At 49.5% G+C, this 23,664-nt stretch overlaps 1 protein-coding gene across 1 annotated transcript in view; it reads left to right on the top strand.

The window, feature by feature from the left end:
• Window positions 1–23,664, top strand: part of Myo7b (myosin VIIB) — a 74,693-nt gene that overhangs the window by 15,324 nt on the left and 35,705 nt on the right. Inside the window, exons 6-16 of the mRNA XM_052741769.1 lie at window positions 3,636–3,778; window positions 5,351–5,464; window positions 7,375–7,528; window positions 9,693–9,769; window positions 10,610–10,729; window positions 10,894–11,036; window positions 12,288–12,498; window positions 12,901–13,036; window positions 17,793–17,959; window positions 18,658–18,795; window positions 23,488–23,640. Of these exons, the coding sequence (XP_052597729.1) occupies window positions 3,636–3,778; window positions 5,351–5,464; window positions 7,375–7,528; window positions 9,693–9,769; window positions 10,610–10,729; window positions 10,894–11,036; window positions 12,288–12,498; window positions 12,901–13,036; window positions 17,793–17,959; window positions 18,658–18,795; window positions 23,488–23,640 (1,556 nt within the window). The remainder of the gene's footprint in view (window positions 1–3,635; window positions 3,779–5,350; window positions 5,465–7,374; window positions 7,529–9,692; window positions 9,770–10,609; window positions 10,730–10,893; window positions 11,037–12,287; window positions 12,499–12,900; window positions 13,037–17,792; window positions 17,960–18,657; window positions 18,796–23,487; window positions 23,641–23,664) is intronic.

Below are 23,664 nucleotides of genomic sequence, written 5' to 3'. Positions count from 1 at the left end.
AGCATAAGAACCTAAATTCAATCCCCAGCATCCACATCAAAACCAGGCACAGTGGCACTGGTAATCCTGGCAGAGGAGAAGCAGAGACATGTAGATCCCTGGGGCTCAAATGACAGCCAGCCCAGCCTAACTGGTGAGCCTCAGATCCCAGTGAGAGACCCTCTCTTAAAAACACAGGGTGAATGAAGAATCACACTTGAGGTTGATCTCTGGTCATCTTGCATACACACACACACACACACACACACACACACACACACACACACACATCAAAAGGGAAAAAATATAATATTCCTTTTCAAATGGGGTCCCAAGTTCAAGCCAGTTTGAGAAATGTCTCTGTGTTTCTGGGTCCCTGAGAAGTTGCTTCAGGGTTACATACATTAAGGCTGCGATGCAGAACGCTAGAGAAGACACAAAGGAGAAAGCAGGAGTAGTTAGAGCAAGGATTCAGGCTCAGATGCTGATTGTATAGTTTAGCAAGGATGAGAGGAATCAGGATTGGGCAAGGAGGAGGTCAAGCTGGACACCTTGTGTCAGAGTTAATGCCTGCAGCCACCATCTCGCTGATTACCGTGAGAGACCCTGCAGGTGTATTTTGTAGAGAGCTCACAAGAGCAGCCTAATGACAGAGTCTGGACCAAACTTCCCCTTGGAAGAGTTGCATTAGGTGCCAGTGCCCCACCCTTGGGTGTCGTCCCTGGTACAGGTGGCCCAGACACCTGTTATGTTGGCCCCAGGTCTTTGGGGCACAGTTTATCTCCTTCTCTTCCCCATCTCTGTGTTTTTACTTTTTTATCTTAGGAAGGGGTGAACATGTGTGTGCAGATGCGCATGTGTGTATATAAGCATAAGAAGGTCAGAAGTCAACCTCAGGTGCATTCCACCTTTCTTTTGAGACACTGACTTGGAACTTCACCAAGTAGGCTCAGCTGGCTGACCAGTCAGCTCCAGAGACTGCCTCCCATTTTATCCGTTTCATTGGTGAAGGTTATAGGTAGGCATGTGCCATCATACCCAGTTTTCACATGAGTTCTGGGGACCCAAACTCAGGCCCTTATGCTCACAATGCATGCATGCATGTCCATTTACATGCATGTGTGTACATGCAGATGCCACAATGCACTTGTGGAAGTCAAAGAGCAACTTACAGGACTAAGTGAGTCCCTTGGATCAAACTCAGGGCATCGGGCTTGGCTGCAAGCACCTCTACCTGCTGAGCCATCTTGCCAGCCCATAAGGAGTTTAGAGTTAGAAGGATTGTGACTTTGAAGCCAGGCTGTCTTTAAAAACAAATTTAGTGTAGGGGTGTGTGTGTGTGTGTGTGTGTGTGTGTGTGTGTGTGTGTGTGTGTGTGTGGTGTTGATAAAGATGTATGTGGGTGCCCGAGGAGGCCAGAGAAGGGTGTCAAATACCTGGTAGCTGGAGTTACAGGCATTTGTGAGCCACCAAATGTGGGTGCTGGAAGCCAAGCTCCAGTTCTCTGCCTGAGCGGGAGCAAGCAAGTGCCCTGAACTGCCCAACCATCCCTACAGTCCCCACCTCCATTTCTGATGCAGGATCTCTCACTGAACCTGGAGCTCACTGATTGGCTAGACTGCCTGGCCAGCAGGGCCCTCCTTGTAGTCCTGCTTTACTATTACTGTTGTTATTGAAGGTTTGGCACAAGTGACTTCATTTTGCTTCTGACAGTTTTCACAGTGCTGTGTGTCACACGAGAAGCTAGCGGAAGTGTGGGAGACCACAAGCTCTACCCAAGTTTCTTTGGGTCTCTGCTGCAACTCACATACCTCCTTCTATAGTCAATTTCTCCGGGGCAGAGTCAGCCCATGCCACTCCCATAGGAGCTCATGATTTCCATGCCACCTCTACCTTTTCACTTGCTCTCTCTCTCTCTCTCTCTCTCTCTCTCTCTCTCTCTCTCTCTCTCTCTCTCTCTCTTCTCTCTTTCTCTCCCCCTTTTTGAGAATTTCTTCATGAGTGCTGTATTTACATTTCCACCCTTCCCCTCTCCCTCCTCCAACTCCTCCTGTATCCTCCAACTTTATTCATGATCTCTTTAAATAAATGTTTTTAAAGATTGATTGATTGATTATACAGTGCTATGTCTGCATGTATGCCTACATGCCAGAAGAGGGCACCAGATCCTACTGTAGATGGCTGTGGTTGCTGGGAATTGAACTCAAGACCTCTGGAAGAGGCAACAGTGCTCTTAACCTCTGAGCCATTTCTCCAGCCCTCTTTAAATGAATTTTAACAAACTTCCCCTTGGAAGAATTGCATTAGGTGCCAGTGCCCCACCCTCAGGTGTAGTCCCTGGTAGAGGCAGCCCAGACACCTGTTATGTTGGCCCCAGGTCTGGTAGCTGTGGGGCACAGTTTATCTCTTTCTGTTTAAATTCATGACCTCTTCTTTTATAATTATTTTTTATATTTTATTTACTTGTGTTTATTTTATGTGTATGAGCGATTGTCTGCATGTATGCCTGTGCATCACACTCATGCAGTGCCTACAGAGACCAGAAGAGGATGTCAGATCCCCTGGAGCTGGAGTGCAGATGGTTGTGGGCCACCATGTAGGTGTTGGAAGTCAAACCCTGTGGAAGAAGAGTCAGTGCTCTTAACTGCCGATTCATCTTTCCAGCCTCATCTTCTTTAATGTGTGTGTGTGTGTGTGTGTGTGTGTGTGTGTGAGTCTATTTAGTGATGCTCATATGTATATGTATTTCAGGCTGCCCACTTAGGCAGCATATCTGCTCTATTGGCCCTCGGAAGTCTCCCTGCCTCCTACATGTGGCCCCTGCAGGAGGCAGTTCTCAAATTCTGAGCCTCGCATTCACAGCTGTAAGCCACCTAGCCCATCCACTGTTTTGGCCAGCCTTCTTTCCTCTTCTCTTGGGTCTACACTTAGGCCAGGTTCCTACTCTTCAGGAGCGCCCTGTCTTCCGACCAGCTAGCTTTCCTGTACTGCCCTTTCCCTGCCGAGCCCACCTGGAAAACCTTCTCCAGCCTTCAGTTGCAGGCTCTCCACTGCCAGATTTTAGACTCACGCTTTTCAAGCCATGTTCACCTGACACAGCCTCTTTCTCACACTGCTGGAAAGAAATCTCAACTCCCCTACCGAAAGTCTGACTTCTAACTTCCTAACCGACTTCCCAGGTGCCTGGAGTCCAGCATGACAGACAGGTACCATTCTCACTTCCCCAAGGGAGTTTACGGTTCAGGACCATGGACTTCAGGGTGTCTACTGGAATAATGGGTAAACCTTAACTGGACAGGTTCCTCTTCTCTTATCCCACTCCTTCCCCAAAGCAGGCTACTCCTCAACTATGTGGCAGGAAACCTCCCCCTTTCTCTGAGACCTATAAGAAGGGACCCCCACTCTGCCATGTGGACCTGAACTCTCCTCAAGGCTTCAGACATGCTGTCTATCTGCAGTATCGGGGTTGTGCTGTCTGTCTGTCTGTCCAAAGCATGAACTTCTGCCCCCAAAGGACAACTACCTCACTGTTGATCCTTGAACCCTAGACTCCAGACCTTTCATCCACCTCCCCGGAGAACCTATCCAGATGACTCCTAAATGGAGAAACTTTCTCCTTTCCGCTCCTTTGGTGAGCACCTCCCTTTCACCCTCAGCCTTTGGCAATGCCAAGACCGTCCGGAATGACAACTCCAGCCGCTTCGGGAAGTACATTGACATCCACTTCAACTCCAGTGGGGTGATTGAGGGAGCCAGCATTGAGCACTTCCTTCTGGAGAAGTCGAGAGTCTGCCGGCAGGTGAGACTCTACCACCGCCTGGGGCTTCCTCACTGTTGTGCTCCTCGGCCTCTGTCCCCTCCCAGATCCCATGTGCTTCTCAATATTGCTGCAAAGGGACAACTGAATTTTCTCAGCTTTAAATTTCTTGTCCAGACAACTTGTCCATATGCATAAGTGGTGTATGCATATATATATACATGTTTGTGTGTGTGCAGATAAGCGTGTGTGCACATTTGTGTGGTGGCCAGGTGGTTGATGTTGGACATCTTCCTCTGTCACTCTCCACCTTATTTTTGGATGCAGGTCACTCACTGATTCAACAAGACTAGCTGGTCAGCACGCCCCAGGGATCGTTTGTCTTCCCAGCACTAACTAGCATTACAGGTGTACACCACTATATTCAGCTTTTCACATGAGTAGGGGGGATTTGAACTCATGTCCTTGCATGGCAAGTACTTTACCGACTGAGCCATCTCCCTAGCTCCAAAATATCTACCTTTCTTTCTTAATTGCTGTGTAGGTGCAGGTACGACTTTGAACTTCTAATCCCATTTTCATCCATGTTCTTTTCTTCATTCTTTGGTACTGACCATGCCTCACCTCCCCTGGAATTAACTCTGAGGCCTGGCTGGGACAAATCTGAGACAAGGTGCTTTGGAAACTGTGGCAGAGGGACCCGGATAACAGAATAGAAGGCCACGTGACCAGGACTGGGGGTAGAGACAAGAGGATCGGGGGGGGGGGGGGGGGGGGGGGGGGGGTAGCTGGCCAGCCAGCCTGGCCTACATTCCTGGTTCTAGGCCAGTGAGAGACCCTGTCTCAAAAAACAAGATAGACTCCCAAGTACATACATCCAAGAGTGTCCTATGGCCACCACATTCATGTTTGTAGACGCAGACCTGCACACACAAGAACACACACTCCTACACAAACAAAACTATATATAGATACATTATATAGGTAAGTTATAGAAGTGAATTTAAGGTCTAGAGGAAACACAAACCCTGAAGGGTTTCTGAGGAGGGGAAGTGGAGATTTGAGGAGGAGGAGAAGCAAGGTAGAAAGAACACTGATGACAGTCTGAATTTTCACAGTGAAGATGTGATTATAGTATTTACAAGCCCCACATCTAGTCTGGCAGTGGTGGCGCATGCCTTTAATCCCAGCACTTGGGAGGCAGAGGCAGGCGGATCTCTATGAGTTCAAGACCAGCCTGGTCTACAGAGTGAGTTCCAGACAGTCTGAGCAGAGCTGCTATATAGAGAAACCCTGTCTCAAAAACAAACAAACAAACAAACCCCACATCTACACAAACCCATGGCCATTGACTTTCCAGAGGGTCACTGAGTGACTACAAATCCCACGAAACAGTGAGTTGCAGAGCTCTGTATGGCTTTCTGGGCTAGGAAGTGATGTCAGGCTAACCTCTTGGCTCCTTAGGTAGTACCCAGACTCTTCTGCTTCTTGGAACACAGGTGACCTACCGGTGCAGGCTGGTCCTTGTGTAAATGCCAGAGTTACACGTGGCTGAAACAGGGGAGGTTCTGGGGGGACTTGCTCACGCGTCTCTTTCGATGCCCTTCCTCCTAGGCTGCAGAGGAACGGAACTACCATATTTTCTACTGCATGCTGATGGGGATGAGCCCGGAAGAGAAGAAACTGCTGGGTCTGGGCATGGCTTCTGACTACCATTACCTGACCATGGTGAGCCCCCAACTCCTCTTCCCAACTTGCTCCTCAGAAGCAGGGGGAGGAAGGGACGGTCTAGCACATGCTCAAACCCCAGTCTTGACTGCTGAGGTGCTTCTCCTCTAGCTGGGCTTGAGGTGAGTGTCGGGTCCCCTTTCCTTCCTGTCTGGAATCAATTGTGTGACCACCTTAGTGGCCTGCCTCCTCTTTCCCTTCTGCTCCGTGTACTCCTGGAACTGCAAGCTAGGGCTCTGGTCCTTTCCCGTATACTCCATCTTCTTCTGAAGCCCCCCAGGCCTACAAGAGGCTCCCAGAACAATAGATGGTTATCCACAGAGTCTTGGTCCCTTCCCTGTAGGTTCCCCTAGACTACAAGCTCTCAGAACATGAGTTGTGCCCTCCCTGGCCCCTGCTTTCCAGGACAGTGAGATTCACAGCCATGGTGACGTGTTCTGCTTCTGGGATCACTTTCCTCTCCTACCCTCTGACTTTGAAGTAGTGGTCACTTCTTCAAAGTCCTCATCAGTCCTCGCCTAGAACATGGCAGTAGTTGTCTTTTAGGGTGTCCCTGTGATCAGCTTTGATCTCTGATCTACCATCTACTTGCGGCTAAGGAGATCTCACAGTGCAAAACTCTCTGATGACAATTAGTTACTAGAAGTTCAAACCTTTGGCAGAGAGAGCTTCATTCTTCTCCAGGATCTGACCCTCCTTACAGCAGCCCTCGGACCCCACCTCCTAACTCTGTCCCACCCGCCCCTGCCCTGTGACAGGCCCAGCTCAGACACCTTCTGCAGGGAACCTCTCTGTACCTCCCAGTAGGGCTAGGTTTGGCCTCTTTGTTTTGTTTTTTGAGACAGAGTTTCTCAGTGTGACAGTCCTGGTTGTCCTGGAACTCACTTTGAAGACCAGGATGGCCTTGAACTTACTGAGATCTGTCTGCCTCTGCCTCCCAAGTGCTGGGATTAAAGGCGTGTGCCACCACCGCCCAGCTAGGCTTGGCCTCTTTGGTCTTAGTATGGGTAAGAGCCCGCGGCAGGTCATTGGCCTCTTGCCTGTTCCTCTTAGATATACAGCAGCTATGAAGAGCTACGGGTCATTCTTTCCTAACTCCTGGCAAGGAGCACAGGTCCTGATTGTATTCGTACTCGAGAAGTGCTTCCTAAGGGAATGAGGCCACTATATCCCCAAGAGACAGGCCAGACAGGCTCAAGATGGATGGGTGGTAAATAGAAGCTGGTGAAGGGACTCACTCAGGGTCACCAGTGCTGCCAGCAAAGCCCAGGTGTGTTTTTGCTACGGTGCCCACAGAGAGGTTGGGGTCAGAGCCTGGGCCCTGGCAGCTCAAGAAGTCAGACTCGGTCACCTGTCCTCAATACATGAATTAAGCAGACAAGTGATCGGACATAGTCAAGCATCCTCCAGGCTGGTCTATACATGGGATCCTGACATGAAATTTAGGTTTAAATGGAAGGCGTGAGCTATGCATAACTAAGCATCCTTGTCTCAGTTCCAGTCCTCCTAAGAAGTGGTCTGACAAGCTCTCAGAACTGTGAAGTCTCTTCCTCTGGCTGACACTAGACCTTTCTCTTCTCCCAGATGAAATTCCTAGGGAAATTCCAATTTCTTAGGGTCCGTTGTTTCAACAGTCTGGAAGCCAAATGAAGGGGCAGGTGTGTCTCCTTAGAATTCCTTCACGTGGTCTTGCCTCTGAAAATCTCTTGGTTTTGTTTTGTTTTTGTTTTTGTTTTTGCTAAGTTTGGTTACATGGATGTTGCCCCTCAGAGTCCACCCAGAGCTTCTAAGTTGACGTTTCAGGGAACTTAAACTACGTTCCTAAGCCATCTTGGCTTTGCTGGCTCCTGGCTGGAGGAGGTGAGATCTGGGGTGACTCGGTCAGCTGAAGCGTTGTCCTCTCCCGGTAGGGGAACTGCACATCCTACGAGGGGCTCAGTGACGCCAAGGACTACGCCCATGTTCGCTCAGCCATGAAGATCCTCCATTTCTCAGACTCTGAGAACTGGGACATCAGCAAGCTGCTGGCAGCCATCCTCCACCTGGGGAATGTGGGGTTTATGGGTAACGTTGTTCTTGTCTTGATAACACCCCTGGGGAGGAAGAGTAGAGGAATAGGAACAGCAGGAGAAAGAAGTATCTGGCTCCTTGTGCCAGAAGGATCATGTGATCCAACCTAGTCTTGGAAAAATACATCCTAAAAATGTGGCTATGATTTTGCAGTCCTCACAGGTCTGAGGAGAAGACACTGGGCCTCTACAGGTAAAGAATCAGGTCATGGGCTGAGGAGATAGCTATCAGTCAGGCTGTTGACAGGCAAGCCTAAGGACCTGAGTTTGGATCCCCAAGATCCATGTAAAAAGACAGGCATGGTGGCATGTGCCTGCAACCCCGGTGGTAGGAGGCAGAGGCAGGAAGGTCCTAGACCTCACTGACAGGCCTGCCTAGCTGAAACCGTGAGCTCGAGTACAGTGAGAGATTCTGTCTCAAAAAATAAAATGCAGATGGTTAAGGAAACCCTTCACCAACAACCTCCAGCCTCCACCCAAAAAAAAAATTGTTTAAAAGAATCAGGTCAGCCACTCCATGTTTAGCGGGGACCCCAGAGAGCTACCCACTCATGGTCAGGGTGAACCAAAGCACACAACCCCAGGTGTGAAACCTACAAAATCAATTTGTGAGAAATCAAAGTGCTAGGAGGATTGAAGGGTCCTGGCCGGTGGCATCCTGAGACGTGCCCAGCTCAGAGCACCAGATAGAGAGATCATGCCAATATGAAACTCAGACACAGTAAACCTCAGGGCCTGGGGGCTGGACAGATGGCTCAGTCAGTAAGATGTTTGTCACACAAGCTTGAGGGGTTGAGTCTGGATCTCTGGGACCCACAGAAAAGGCCAGGTGCACACTCAATCCAATGCAGGGGAGGCAGAGACAGGAGGATCCCCGAGGCTCACTAGCCACTCAGTCTAGCTAAATTGAGTGAGCTCTTGGTTCAGTCAGACCCTGGCTCAAAAAAGTAAGGTGGAGTTTGTGTGTTTGTAACTCCAGTGATGGTGAGAGGGTGGTGGCTAGGACAGGCAGGTCTCTAGATCTTGCTGACCAGCCGGTCAAATCAAATGATGAGCCCCGGGCTCAGTGACAGACACTGTCTCAAAAAAGATAAGGTGGCCGGCAATAGCGAAAGATACCCAAGATTGACGTCTGGCCTTCATACTTATATGCATGCATGTGTAAGTGCATCCACATCCACACATCAATGCATGTACACTACATGTACTAATAATGTACACCTGTATGTACCCTACACACATATGCATGCACATAAACACAAAATATAAGGTGGAGAGTGATCAAGGAAGCCACCTGTTGGCCGCTGGTCGTACACATGTGCACACACATGGACATGTACATACACACACATACACACACACACACACACACACACACACACACCTCCTAAGTGCCATATAGGAACGTAATGTAGGCAATAAAAAGATAATGAAAAACAAAGAATAGTTTTCATAAAACTTAGAGAGTGGTGTGTGTGTGTGTGTGTGTGTGTGTGTGTGTGTGTGTGTGAGAGAGAGAGAGAGAGAGAGAGAGAGAGAGAGAGAGAGAGAGAGAGAGAGAGAGAGATACTTGGGATTGAACCCAGATTCTTATGCAGAGTAGGCAACCACTCTACCACTATGCTACATCCTCAGTTCTCAAGTCTTTAAAGTTAAGACAACAAGACAACCCCCCTCAGTCCCTGTTAGGCAGCTACTCCTGAGGTGGACAGTCATGCAAAGAGAAGGAACTTGAAGTAGAGATGTAGTTGAGACCGCTGCTCCCAGCTGGTGCGCCATCATCTGACGTCATAAATACACAACTATCTGGGCTACTGAAGACAGCACAGTGAAGCAAAGGAAGCCGGCAGCCTGTCTTCTCTCATAACAAACCCCAGCCAGGCTCACAAGCACCAGCGTCTACTCAGTATCCCAACCCAGTCTCCCACATGCCAGCTAGGCCCCAATGTCCCAGGGTCCTGACCTAGCCAGATAAAGGGGACCATGGTGCGTTCCCCTGGTTCAGCTAAGTTGATAATGACTGGTGGTGAGTGGGGATACTCAGTCTCCCGGGAGAAGGTTCCGAGAGAGGTGGTATACTCACCCGAGCACAGTGTTTGCCTGGGCCCTCTGTGCATCACGTCAGATTTCTCTCTCAAGACCACTGCTTCTCTCCCCAGCTGCTGTCTTCGAGAACCTGGATTCCTCTGATGTGATGGAAACTTCAGCCTTCTCCTTTGCGATGAAGTTGCTAGAGGTACTGGATCGTTGCATCTGCTAGTTCAGATTCCTGTGAGAGACCTTGGGGGTTTCGGCTGACAGAGCCCCAAATCTGATTCTCATAGCCCTGTCCAGTTCCCTGCTTGTGTGTCCCACCCTCTCCCAGGCTCTGAGCCCATCTGCACTGTGGACTCCTGGGAGTAAACACCAGGGTGGGAGCAGGGTGAGCTGATTATTAACAATTGAAGTGGCCAGTGTACTTCAGTGAATGTGTCTTCTCCCTCTTTTCTGTACCTTCTCCTGCCTTTCAGTGGTTCTATACCCACCCACTCACTCCCTATGGGTTCCTCTTGGGATCCAAGCCCCATACCCACCAGAATGTCCATTTTGTATTATCCCACATCAGCTGTACATTTTTCTGGTCCAAATTAGTCTGTAGCTCAGCAAAGAAGGTCCCAGAAAGCAAAATAAATCCTCACAAACCAGTCACCTCCCAAAGTCCCACTTCTAAGCATCACTGACACACAAATTTGTGGACCATGTGTCAACATAGAAACTCAGGGACACACATTCAAACATGCTCCAAAACTTTGGCTCATGACAGCTTGTCTTCTCTGCATGGTGGGGAGGGCTCACTACTCTCCAAACTTCTCTTGCTCCTTTCCCCTGGAGACCAGCATGTTCAGGTTCACCAACAGGCAGTCTTCCATAAACATTGTAAAGGCACTCATGAGACCAAGGCTGTGACCCTCACGGCCCTGGTTTCGGTCCAAAGCATTTCCCGCCGTCAAGGGGTCTTTGGTCACAAGAGGAACAGGCGCAAGTCCCAAGCTGGGCTCTGCTGCACAGGTGTGACACGGTCCCACTCCCTTCCCAGGTGCAGCACCAGGCTCTCCGAGACTGTTTGATCAAACACACCATCCCCATCCGTGGAGAGTACGTCTCCAGGCCCTTGAACATTGCACAGGCTGCAGACCGGAGGGATGCTTTTGTCAAGGTACAAAGCCACAGGGCAGGGCAGAACAGAGATGGATGGGCAGATCCCAGCTCTTGGGGTAATATCCCTTGGGAGGACAGGGTCACCAGTCTGCATGCAGCCTTTCTGGGTAATGGCGTCTTCCTTTGCCTCAGAGACCAAAGCGTCACCCTGTGTTTCCCCAGGGCATCTATGGGCACCTCTTCCTGTGGATTGTCAAGAAGATCAATGCTGCAATCTTCACACCGCCAGCCCAGGATCCCCAAAGTGTGAGGAGGGCCATTGGTCTCCTGGACATATTTGGCTTTGAAAATTTCCAGAACAATAGGTATAAAGATCTTAACCTACATCGTTTCTGAAAACTGTATACGAAGGGCTAGGAGGACCACTCAGTCAGTACAGTGCTTGTCAGGCAAGCTTGAGTTTTTCTCCTTCAGAGTTTGTGGGGAAAGCTGGGCATGAGGGCAGCGGCACATGCTCTTAATGCCAGTGCTGGACACGTAAAGACAGGAAGGACTCATGTGGCCCAGTGGCTAGCCAGGCTAGCTGAACTGAAGGGACCCAGTCTCAAAAAGCTAAGCTGCATGGCATCAAGGACCAATATCTGAGGTTGATTCCACACACACACAAACACACATGTACAATGCACCCATGCACACCACATACTAATGCACACATGCATAATGCACCATACACACACACACACACACACACACACACACACACACACACACACACACACACACGAAGATGAGCAGTGATTCTGACCAAGCTTGAGGGTACCTGTCCCCTTCCCCCACCCTACCCTAGCCATTAGGCTGGGAGCAAGGACTTCACACTCCCAATTCATGATGCTGGGGTGTCTGAAAGCAAGTCTGGGCCTTTCTGCAAATACAGCCTGTGTACATCTTAACATCCCAGTGCCCAAAGAAGTCTGTGTAAGTAAAAGCCATCCCCAAGAGTCAGCTTACTTCTTAGCATCACACACACACACACACACACACACACACACACACACACACACACACACACACACCGTGAACCTCTGACTCCCTTTCTGATCTACAGTGACTTACCCACACGGGGTCAGGGTGGTAGCAGAAATCAATAGCACTGACTTGTTGCAGAGCTTTTGTGGACCATTCCTGGCCTTTGAGTTTAGAAATGAGTAAACTCAGGCAGAACATCTCTGATCCAGTGTCCCAGAACAACTGGAAGCTGGTGTGAGCATTGCCATCAGTCACCACTGTGTTGAAGGCTGGGGAAGGAAACCAGGTGGGCAGGGGGGCCAAATCTGGGCAGGTGATTTCCAGGGCAGAGTCCAAGGCAACAGGTAGCCAGTGGGGAAGTGAAGACAGAGGTGTTCTTCCAGAGCCTTTAGGGTCAGAGCCTGGGCCCTGAGAGTCCCCTGGAGTCAGAGAAAAAGGAAACATGTACTTAGAGGTGTATACGCATGAGGCTCTGTGTGCACACAGCATATGTCTGGGGCAAAGATGCCTCACGACTCCAAGGCTCCCCAGGCTGCAGTGGTACCCAGTTGACCCTGCCCCACACTGAGATGATGGTGCTGATTCCACAGCTTTGAACAGCTCTGCATCAACTTCGCCAACGAGCATCTGCAGCAATTCTTTGTGAAACACGTGTTCACCATGGAGCAGGAGGAGTACCTCTCCGAGAACATCACCTGGGACTACATCCACTACACCGACAACCAGCCCATCCTAGACCTGCTGGCTGTCAAGCCCATGAGCATCATCTCCCTCCTAGATGAGGAGAGCCGCTTCCCACAGGCATGTGTCTGCCTCGTCCTCAGAGTGGAGCCTGGAGCCTGAGTCTCTCCTCTGAGGTCAAGCAACTCCATGGTATCGAGTGTGGAGGGTATACTTGTGCACACGGTTGTCACCACCTCTGCCTAACAAGCCCCAGCTCAGCACACCTCCTGCAGGAAGGCTTCCCAGACTAAGGACCTGGATGGTTGTCCAGTGGGTAGAGTAGGAGAGCTGGCCAGGGAATAGCCCCTAATCTCTGTTCCTGAGTCCTCACTACAGGTCACCAATCATTGTGAACTAATTGTCCATCAATAGTGAGCCATAAGTCATCTTGAGCCTAGCTTGCTTTGCCTCTGTGGGTTCGCCTGCTGACCTCCTCATGACTCTGGGGCCTCAGCCCATAAAGCCTCTGGGTTCTTCCAGGGGACAGACGTCACTATGCTGCAGAAACTGAACAGCGTCCATGCCAACAACAAGTTCTTCCTGAGACCCAAGAACATCCATGACACCCGATTTGGGATCACACACTTCGCGGGTGAAGTGTACTACCAGGCAGAAGGTGAGCACAACTCTATGTATAACCCACTCGGGGCCAACTCAGGATACCATAGGAAGGAGGTAGTCAGGGGACAGTGAAGGATGAATGCAGACTGATGTTCAGCTCCCCTTCTCCACTTACACAGTCCAGAATTCTAGCCAGGGAACAGTTCCACCCACTGAGGGTAGATTTCTCTGCCTCAACTAATGCAATAAAGATAATCCCCCAGGGGCCTGTCTACCAGGTTGACTCTAGATTCTGGCAGACTGACAAAACATTAACCATTGCACATATCACGTATGCTCTTTGTGTCTGGTTTCTTTGAAGATTGTGTTGATGGACGTTGAGAGGGACCGACCCAAAGCCCTGATGCTTACACACTAAGTACTTTACCAACTGAATCCTCTCCCCAGCCTCCTTTGTTTCTTCCTATTGCAGAAGAATATTCTGCAGTGTTATTGACCCATATTTTGTTTCTCTCTTCAACTGATGGATAGCTCAGCTGTTTCCACTGTACAGCTATTTTATATAACACAGTGGATATCCAGGGCAGGCTTTTGTGTGGACATAGATTTCAGTTTTCTCCGCATATACCTAGCAGCAGATTGCTAGGTCATGTGTAGTTTTTGAGGAGCCACAAAACTCTTTCCAAAGCAGCTGTGCTATTTTACAGTTTTAATAGACATGTAAGAGAGTTCAAGCTTTTCCACGTGCGTTTGAACTTGTGTTATCATAGCATGACTTGCAGGAGTCAGTTCTCTCCTCCCACAATGTGGGTCCCAGGGATTGAACTCGAGTCATCAGACTTGGCAGTGGGTACCTTTACCTGCTGAGTCATCTCACTGGCCTATAATAGTGCTTTCTATACTCTGGCTACAAGTACCTCATCAGATACATAGTTTTAAATTTTTTCTCGTTCTGAGGGGTTTGTGTTTTGCCGTTGTTTTGGTGGCTGTGGATGGAGCTCAGGGCCTAACACATAGTAGGCAAGTGCTCTCTCCCACCGAACTATATTCCAATCCTTGCTTTTTGTTTTTGATTGTTTGCTTGTTTGCTTTTTAGATAGAGGCATGATGCAAAGCTCATCCTCCACCTCCAAAATCCCTGACATTACATGTGTGGACCCCACACCTGGCTCCGTATCACTTTCTTTCTTTTTTTTTTTTTTCTTTTTGGTTTTTCGAGACAGGGTTTCTCTGTGTAGCTTTGCGCCTGTCCTGGAACTCACTTGGTAGCCCAGGCTGGCCTCGAACTCACAGAGATCCGCCTGGCTCTGCCTCCCGAGTGCTGGGATTAAAGGCGTGCGCCACCACCGCCCGGCTCGTATCACTTTCTTAATGGTGCCAAAGGTTTTATTCTAAAGAAGTCTGGTTTATCGCTTTTCCTTTGTTGCCCGTGTCATGGCTTGGAGTTCACTGTGAGGTCTAGTGTCACAAAGGTTTTCTTTCTCGTTGTTTTTGTTTTGAGGCAGGGTCTCCCTAGGTAGCCTTGCCTGCCCAGGATCTTGCTGTGTAGCCAGGCTGGCCTCTAGTACTCCTGCCTTCTGAGTGCTATAAAGCAGAATCTCCTATAGTCCAGGCTGCCTTCAACTCACCATGTTGCTGAAAACCACCTTCAACTCCTGATCCTCCTGCCTCCACCTCCCAAGTGCTGATATTTGCACCACCGTGTCCAGTTTGTATGGTGCTGGGAATCGAACCCAGGGAATCATGCAAGCTAGGCAAGCACTCTACCAGCTGAGCCATAGCCCCAGCTCTTCTCATGCGTATTCTTACAAGAGGTTTAGATTTTGCTTTTAGACATTGATTCCATGAGCTGACTTCATGTTGTAGTCAGGTTACTCATAGTATTGAGTAGAGAAGCAAAGGTCTAATGTGTCGTCTGTTGTACTTAGAAGAATGGGAAGGTAGCCAGTGTGCCCTTGTAGTCAGAAAAACAGGGGAGGTGGGCATCATCCGTAGACGTCTTTAAGTAGAGATGCGAATCTAGGGACAATCCTTGCATGCTTTTCCTTTAGAGAGACAGAGGAGCAGAAAGGCTGGTAACTTACCAAGAGGAAGCAGGGTGCTGGACGTGGGGGAATTCTGTTGGAAAACTCGGAAGATGGCAAGGCTCCTTCACAGTCCCTGCCACACCCTGACTTTAAGCTCTTGAGAAAGGGAGAGTCTCTGTACTACTTAGTGTTCTCTAGAAGAACAGAACTAGTGGAATCAATCTATATTAAAAGGGCATTTATTAGAGGAGTTTCCAGGCTCTGGCCTGGCAATGGCTGTCTCCCGATGGGAAGGCCAAGAATCTGGTTCAGCTCATGAGGCTGGATGCCTCAGTTTGTCTTTGGTCTATATTGGGATCCTGAAAAAGTAGGTTCTAACACCAGCAACCGGACGGATGAACTTGCCACAGAGAGTGAGGGGAAGCAGGCAAAAAGCAAAAGCTTGCTTCTCCCGTGTCCTTTCACATGGGCTGCCAACAGAAGGTGTGGCCAAGATGGGTCTTCTGATCTCAAATGATCCAGATTTAGGGTGGGTCTTCCCCCCTTCAAATGATCCAGTTAAGCAAAATCCCTCACAGGCGTGCCCAGCTGCTTGGGTTTTAGTTGATTCCAGATGTAGTCAAATTGACAACCAGTATTAGCAATCATAGTCCCAGAATCCAAGGAGGACATTGAGCCCATCCCCTAGCACCCTAAGTATTCAAGAGTGAGGGGTTTTGTTTTGTTTTGTTTTGTTTTGAAGTGACATGATACTTAAGAGTGAAAGACCAGACTTAGCACAGGACACAAGACCAAGCTCTCAGCCAAAGGAGATTTATTGGCTCTAGAGGGACAAAGGGCTGGGAACAGGAGACAAGAAAGAAGGGAGGAAAGGGACAAGGGACAGGGGGAAGGATATTTGCCCCAGAGGGACAAAGATCTGCCTCTGGATAGCGAGGAGACAGATGTGGCCTATAGGCAAATGACAGTTTATAAAGGGAAAGGGGAAACCCAGTGTTAGGATGAGGTGTTTAATTTTGATTGGCCAGGTTAATTAGGGTAGCCAAAAAGGGGCCTTTTGATTGCTGGACTTCAGTACTTTCATAGCTGAACCTTGGTGGTCAGCCTCAGGAGGAGGGACTGGCCATATAAGGGACTAGACCTTGGTGGCTAGGAATGTAATCTAACAGTCTGGCAAATTAAAGAGAATGGGACAGAAGGGTAAAGGGCAAAAAACTGTCAGCTCTATGTTTGCCCTGCTCCAGCCTGCTAGAGCCCTTCAAAGAGGACGCGCAGATTCGGGAAACTTCTTTCTCCAAGCACAAGGACCTAGTTTAGAATACCCAGAACCCACGAAAGCCAGACACTTCTCGAATCAGACACAGCTCACATCCACAGTCTCATCACTGCTGTGGTGAAATGGCATACGGAGACAGGGGGATCCCTGGAAGTCAAGGACCAATAGCCTGGTGTACATAGTGTTGAATAACAAGAGATCCAATGTCAAAGGAGGCAGAAGGGAAGTCCTCTGACCGCCACACAGGCACCATGGCATGCTCACGCCCATAATCTCACACATAAATGCACACGCACACGCACATGCGCACACACTCATATGCACACACACACACACACACACACACACACACACACACACACACGAGTTTTAAAAAACAAAACCTTAGCTTAAAGTCTTGCCTAGCATGCATGATGCCCTGGCATTTGAGTCCCAGCACTTTGTAAACTAGGCATTGTGGTACACACCTGTAATTCCAGCAGTCCAGAGGTGAAAACAGGAGGGTTAGATGTTCAAGGTCATCCTCAGCTACAAAGTAAGTTTGAAGTCAGCCTGGGCCTCTATGAGACTCAGTCTCAAAAAACATAAAGCAATAAGCAAAAATGCTAAAGTGTCTGGTTTTCCTTTTAACTACCCTGTTGTACCCATGACCTCACATGATCATGGCTCAGAGGTAGCCATCTCTCCTAGTGACCTCACACAGTCCTCTCTCAGAATTTAATGACACTGGCCATGCTGGGTCAAGGCCTACCCTCACAACCTCACTTTACCTTGATCATGTAAAGGCCCCTCTCAGGTTTGGGCAAGAGCTCAGTCAGTAGAGTGCTCTCTCTGCAAGTGTGATAACTGGAGTCAATCCTCAGAAGTCACGTTTTTAAAAAAAAGGAAAAAGGCTGGACACAGCCTGCCCCCTGGAACCTCAGCACTGGGAGGCAGACCGCTGGGGCTCTCTGGATAGCAGCCTAACCTATTTGGTGAATTCCAGGCTAATGAGGGACTCAAAAAAAAAAAAAAAATCAACAGCACCTGACCTCCACATACACAGGCACATATGAGTACCACACTTACACAAACATGCACATTTACATGCACACAAAGCCGCCTCTTCAAACAGGAGATCTATACTGGATCCATAAGTACTGGAAGCAAGGACCCCAATAAATAAATTTGGGTGGATGCATTCAGCCCAGAACACTATCTATGCCCCGTTTCTGAAGGCCAGGTGTTCCAGTTAGGAAAACTTCAACCCTACCAGAATGCCCAAGACCTCAGAAGCAGAATAACTGTATTCATTTAGACAGCAGTGGTGAGTGGGAACGGGATGCAGGGGGCTGAGAGTTTAGACAGAGGTCAGATGTGACTTAGTGGAGACAGAAGTTCTGTCTGAGTGGAACATAGACAGTTTGCTTCAGCGGACACTCTGGAGTCCCCCCAGGCATTCTCGTCTAACTCAAGCGATGGGGGAGATGGCTCTTTTGGCCTGAAGGCTGTCCCTGCTGCCCCCACAGGCTTCCTGGAGAAGAACCGAGACGTGCTGAGCACAGACATCCTCATCCTGATTCACTCCTCCAAAAACAAGTTCCTGAAGGAGATATTCAACCTGGAGTCACCACAGACAAAGCTGGGCCATGGCACCATCCGCCAGATGAAGGCAGGAAGCCAGTCGGCCTTCAAGGTGGGCTACTCACCTGCCGCCCTTGCTCCAAGGCACTGGCCCAGACAGATGCGACCAGGAGAGCCTTTATTCACTAGGAGTCCCCAGCATGCAGCTGGCACCCACGAAGGCTTATGCTGGAGTGAAGGAGAGAAGAGGAGAGAAAGAATAAATAAAGGAAAGAGAGAGAAGGAAGGAGGAGAAAGGAGAGAGAGGAGGGAGAGTAATACAGAGGGAAGGGGAAGAGAGGAAAGTACAAAAGAAGGGAAATGGGTTGGAGACGTGGCTCAGCAGGTAAGAGCACTGGCTGCTCTTCCAGAGGACCCGGGTTCAATTCCCAGCACCCACATGGCAGCTCACAACTGTCCGTGGCTCCAGTTCCAGGGCATCTGACACCCTCACACAGACATATAGGCAGGCAAAACACCAATGCACGTGAAATTTTTAAAAATCATCTTTTAAAAAAAGGGAAGTAGAGAAGAGGGAAAAGGGAGAGAAGAAATGAATGAGGGGGGAAGGAAGGAAAGAAGGAAGGATGGAGGGAAAGGAGAGAAGGAAGTGAAAAGGAAAAGGAAAGAAGGCATGGGGGAGGGGTGGAGGAGGAAGCGTGTACATTTGTCCTGGGTGGCAGCCCCCACTGTGGCACGGGTCCCCAGTTCCCCAGGCGTAGCGCCTCCCCCCCCTCCCCCGCCCTTATGCCTCCTGCTTTCTCTTGGCAGCCATCAGACTCCACCAAGCGCCCCCTGACCCTCGCGGGCCAGTTCAAACAGTCCCTGGAGCAGCTGATGAGAATCCTGACCCACTGCCAGCCTTACTTCATCCGCTGCATCAAACCCAATGAGTACAAGAAGCCGCTGGTAACTAGGGGAGGCTGGGGGCGTGCCGGGACGGGGGTGGTGGTCCTGAGGGGCTGAGTTTGACACCTAGAGTTAACATCCAAGGGTGGCCAGCACTATAGCTGTCAGCTGCCCCCACGTCACAGAAAACCGGTGTGAGTCGGTGGCAGCAGCAGCGCAGTGGTTCACTCACAGCCTAGCTTTTTAGCCCCGCCCCCCCATCATCTGCTGTGTGTGCTTGGCCAGGCTCTGAGCCTCATTTTTCTCGACTTCCCTAAAGTCAGACTTAGTCTTGTTTATAGGATGTCAGAAATGTGACAAGAATGCCCACGTGACCCAAAGTATCTTTGAAAGGCAAGCTTCACCTCCGTAGTTGGGTGATGAGCAGTGGCCAGTTCCAGCAAGCAAGCACACGTGGTGGGAAGTCTGCTGGGCTTCTAGGACTCCAGGATGCCGTGCATGCTCTTGTTGGTCAGAGTCTGGCCTCACATTCTTACATGATTGGCTCATCTCTGCGGAGCTGTGCAGTTTGACCCTTCGGGCCAAAGTTGACATTTGGGAAGGCAAAGCTCAGGAGAATCAAAACTTACATCTGGGAACTAGAAGCTATAAACTTACACAGAGGTTTATAACATGGCATTTCCCCCAAAACGGAGTGGTCTTGTCTCAGCTGACCTTTTGATACAAAAGACACTGTGTCACTCGGAAGGGGTAAACGCGGGTAGGAGGTGATGCTATGGCATGTCTCCCGTGTAGAAGCCACGCTTAGCAGGAGGCAACAGCTATTTCAAATGCTGGCACCTAAGAGTCAGGTCCACTCCTGTGGTAAGACCTGCAGGAGCTTTATCCTCAGGTGGTGGGGACAAGGTGGATGCCTGTGATGGCCTGATCTATAGAACCCACTCCCTAAAAGGCTGTAAGCACAGGGTCTCCCCAAACTAGGGAATGTGACTTGCAAAGACAAGATAACTAAAAACCGCGCCATAGGGGAATAAAGATATTTATGTGCTCATGTTAGTGTATGATGAATGTGTGTATTATAGGGGTGCACATATGTGTACATGGAGGATAGAGTTTGATATTTGGTATCTTTTTTTATTGCTCTCCAAGTCATATAGTTTTTAAATTATTTTGTTTTGTATGTATGGATATTTGGCCTGCATGCATGCATGCACCATGTGTGTGCCTGATGCCCATCGAGGCCAGAGGTGGAACTAGAGCTGGAACTCCCCTAGAACTGGAGTTATGGGCAGTTGTGAGCCATGGTGTGGGTGCTGGAATGCAAACCCAGGACCTCTGGAAGAGCAGCCAGTGTTCTGAACTACTGAGCCATCTCTCCAGCAACCACCCCCTTAAAAAAAAAAAACAGTACGTGTGTGCATGCGTGTCTGTGTGGGCACATGTGCACATGAGTGTGCAATTGCTTGTAGAGGTCAAAAGAGAGCATCAGATCCCCTGTAGTTGGAATTGTGGGCCTTGTGAACCACCTGAACCCGGATGCTGGGAACTTAGGTCTTCAGTAGAAGCACATGCGCTCTGAACGGCTGAGCCACCGTTCCAGCCCCTGTACCTTATTTGTTGAGACAGGGTGTCTCCAAGAACCCAGAGCTTGCAGATTTAATTAGACCAGCTAGCCAGCAGGCCCCTGAGATCTGCTTACCTCCTCCTACCATCACTGATATTGTCGGGACACGCCTAGGTTTGTTGTTGTTGTTGTTGGTGGTGGTGGTGGTGGTGGCATTTACTGTGGGTTCCAGTGGTTCAAAAGGCAGGTTGTCATACTTTCCTAGAAAGGAAATTGCATTGGGGCTGACAAATGGTTCAGTGGGTGCACGTACTTGCTGCCAAACCTGATGTCCTGAGTTTGATCCCTAGGACTCATGTGATGGAAGTAGAGAACCAGATGCCACAAGTTGTCCTCTCGCCTCCATATACATGCCATGATGCATGTGCGCGTGCACACACACACACACACACACACACACACACACACACACACAATAAATAAATAAATGTAATATAAAAAAATCTAATAAATAAATATTACATTAAGTGAAGTACCTTTTAAGTAGAATGCAATTGTATATATTGAGGCTGTTTTATAAAAGCTAGTTGTCTTCGTTTAGGGTTTCTATTGCTGTGAAGAGACACCATAACCATGGCAACTCTTATAAAGGAAAACATTTCACTGTGGCTTACAGTTCAGAGGTTCAGTTCATTGTCATCATGGTGGGACATGGCAGTGTGCAGGCAGACATGGTGCTGGAGAAGGAGCTGAGAGTTCTACATCTTTGTGGGGAAACAGGAAGTGGTCTGAGATATTGGGCAGTATCTTGAACATATGAGACCTCAAAACCCACCCTCACAGTGATATATGTCCTCCAACAAGGCCACACCTACTTCAACAAGACCACACCTCCCAATAGTGCCACTCCCTATGAGTTTATGGGGGCCAATCACACTAGTATAGACAGCTGCTATAGACAACTCTTAGATTTGTTTTGTTGTTTTTCGAGACAGGGTTTCTCTGTGTAACCTTTGCTGTCCTGGAACTCACTCTGTAGACCAGGCTAGCCTTGAACTCACAGATATCCACCTGCCTCTGCCTCCCAAAGGCTGGGATTAAAGGTGTGCCACCACTGCCAGCTTAGACAGCTCTTATTCCTCATGCTGGGAAAACCCACCTTGCTCTTAGAGGTCCTGCAGGTAGCCACACTGCCTGCCCTAGGCTGAGGCTCACATTCTGTGGTGTCCCTGACCAGAATTCATCTCAGTGGCAGCAGTTACCTGCTGTGAATTGTGGAGGAGAGGCCTAGACTGAGGACCAGACAGGCTCAGCCACTGAAGAGTATGGCCCTGTCCTTCAGGTATCTCATCTTTAAATCAGAGCCAAGCATGCCCATCACGTTGTTGTGGAAATTAAATAAGAAACTACAGGTTTTCAGGACATGCTCAGTCAATAACAGCTGGCCATTCACCCAGGGCTGCCCATGGTGACCCTCACCAACCTGCCCATGGTGATCCTCACCAACCTGCTCATGGTGATCCTCACCAACCTGCCCATGGTGACCTCACCAACCTGCCCATGGTGATCATCACTAACCTGCCCATGGCGATCCTCACCAACCTGCCCATGGTGATCCTCACCAACCTGCCCATGGTGATCATCACCAACCTGCCCATGGTGACCCTCACCAACTTGGCCATGGTGATCCTCACCAACCTGCCCATGGCTTGTCTATTTAAAGGTGTCATCTCCCCTAATACTTCAAGTTGAGAGTCCCCTCCAGAGTCTCGGAGACAGAAGGGAAGCTACCATACGCAAATTCCAGTCAGCCACACTAGCCTCCAACCTCAGCTCTCTCTCCCTCCATCCAGTAGTGTATGTCCATCCAGAGGAAGAGAGGACAAGCTTGGACCTACAGAGTCCCTGCCTTTAGTAGAGTCACCTCCTACTTCCACTGAGGAGGGGAGGTATGGTGATGCTGCCTTTATCAGGGCAGCGTCCATGCTGATGCAAGCAAGGCCCACTTAAAACACTGCATTCCTAACGGGGGACATACGCAAGTGACTTCTTCTTCTTCTTCTTCTTCTTCTTCTTCTTCTTCTTCTTCTTCTTCTTCTTCTTCTTCTTCTTCTTCTTCTTCTTCTTCTTCTTCTTCTCCTTCTCCGCCTCCTCCTCCTCCTCCTCCTCCTCCTTCTTCTCCTCCTCCTCCTCCCTCTCCTCCCTCTCTTCCTTCTCTCTCTCTCTCTCTCTCTCTCTCTCTCTCTCTCTCTCTCTCTCTCCCCCTCCCTCCCCCCCCTCCTCCCCTCTGTGTGTGGGTATGGAGGCCAGAGGACAACTTTTGCTGTTGTTCATCAGGCACTCTCTTAGAAAGGGTTTCTATGCTCTGATAAAACACCATGACCAAAAGTAACTTGAGGAGAAAAGGGTTTGTTTCAGGGTACAGTTCCACCTCGCAGTCCATCACTCAGGGAAGGAATTCAAAACAGGGCAGGATAGAGTCAGGGACTGAAGCCGAGGCCATGGAGGATTATGGCTTATTGGCTTGCTCCTCATGGCTTCCTCAGCCTGCTTTCTTATACACCCAAGGACCACCAGCCTAGGGGTGACACTGTCCAACTGGGCTGGGCCTTCCCACATTAATCACTAATTACGAAAATGTACCACAGGCTTGCCCACAGGCCAGCCTGGTGGAGGCATTTTTCTCAACTCAGGTTCCCTCTTCCCAAATGACTCTAGCTTGTGTCAAGCTGACTCAAAACTAAACCAGTATCCCCACCCTCCACCTCTTTTGTCTCACTATATAGCCAAGGCTGGCCTCGTGATCCTCCTGCTTCTGCCTCCAGGTGCCATATGTGTGGGCCACCATGACTGACCTGGGTTCCAGTTTCTATGTCATTGTCCTTTATGTCTTTGGAGACATTTCAGCCACTGTCACTGCTATCTTCAGAAAGTCACTTGAAATCTGTGTACAGTGTCACATGCTTAAATAGATTGTCATTCATGCTCACCTATATATCAACTTCTGGGCAGCACCTGCCCCCCAATAAAAAACAAGTCATTTTAGTTCAATCATGCATTTGATGAGTTCTTCTGGTCTTTGGGGGATGGCTGGGTGGGTCCCTAGGCAAGTTGAGCCCCCACCCCCACCCCCAGCAGTAGCAACAGTGAGTGGTTTGGCTCCTCAGCCCGGTCTTCTCTCCCCACAGCTGTTTGACCGAGAGCTGTGCATCCAGCAGCTGCGTTACTCCGGCATGATGGAGACGGTGCAGATCCGCAAGTCAGGCTTCCCCATCCGCTACACATTCGATGAGTTCTCACAGAGGTTCCGCGTGCTGCTGCCCAGCCCGGAGCAGAAGCAGGTGTGTGTCCGGCAGCTGAGAGGA

Source organism: Peromyscus californicus, unplaced genomic scaffold, assembly GCF_007827085.1.
Source record: "Peromyscus californicus insignis strain IS unplaced genomic scaffold, ASM782708v3 Scaffold_17__1_contigs__length_78620276, whole genome shotgun sequence".
Lineage (NCBI taxonomy): Eukaryota > Metazoa > Chordata > Mammalia > Rodentia > Cricetidae > Peromyscus > Peromyscus californicus.
The sequence above is the reverse complement of the archived record's forward strand: the minus strand, read 5'-3'. Positions and strand labels throughout refer to the sequence as shown.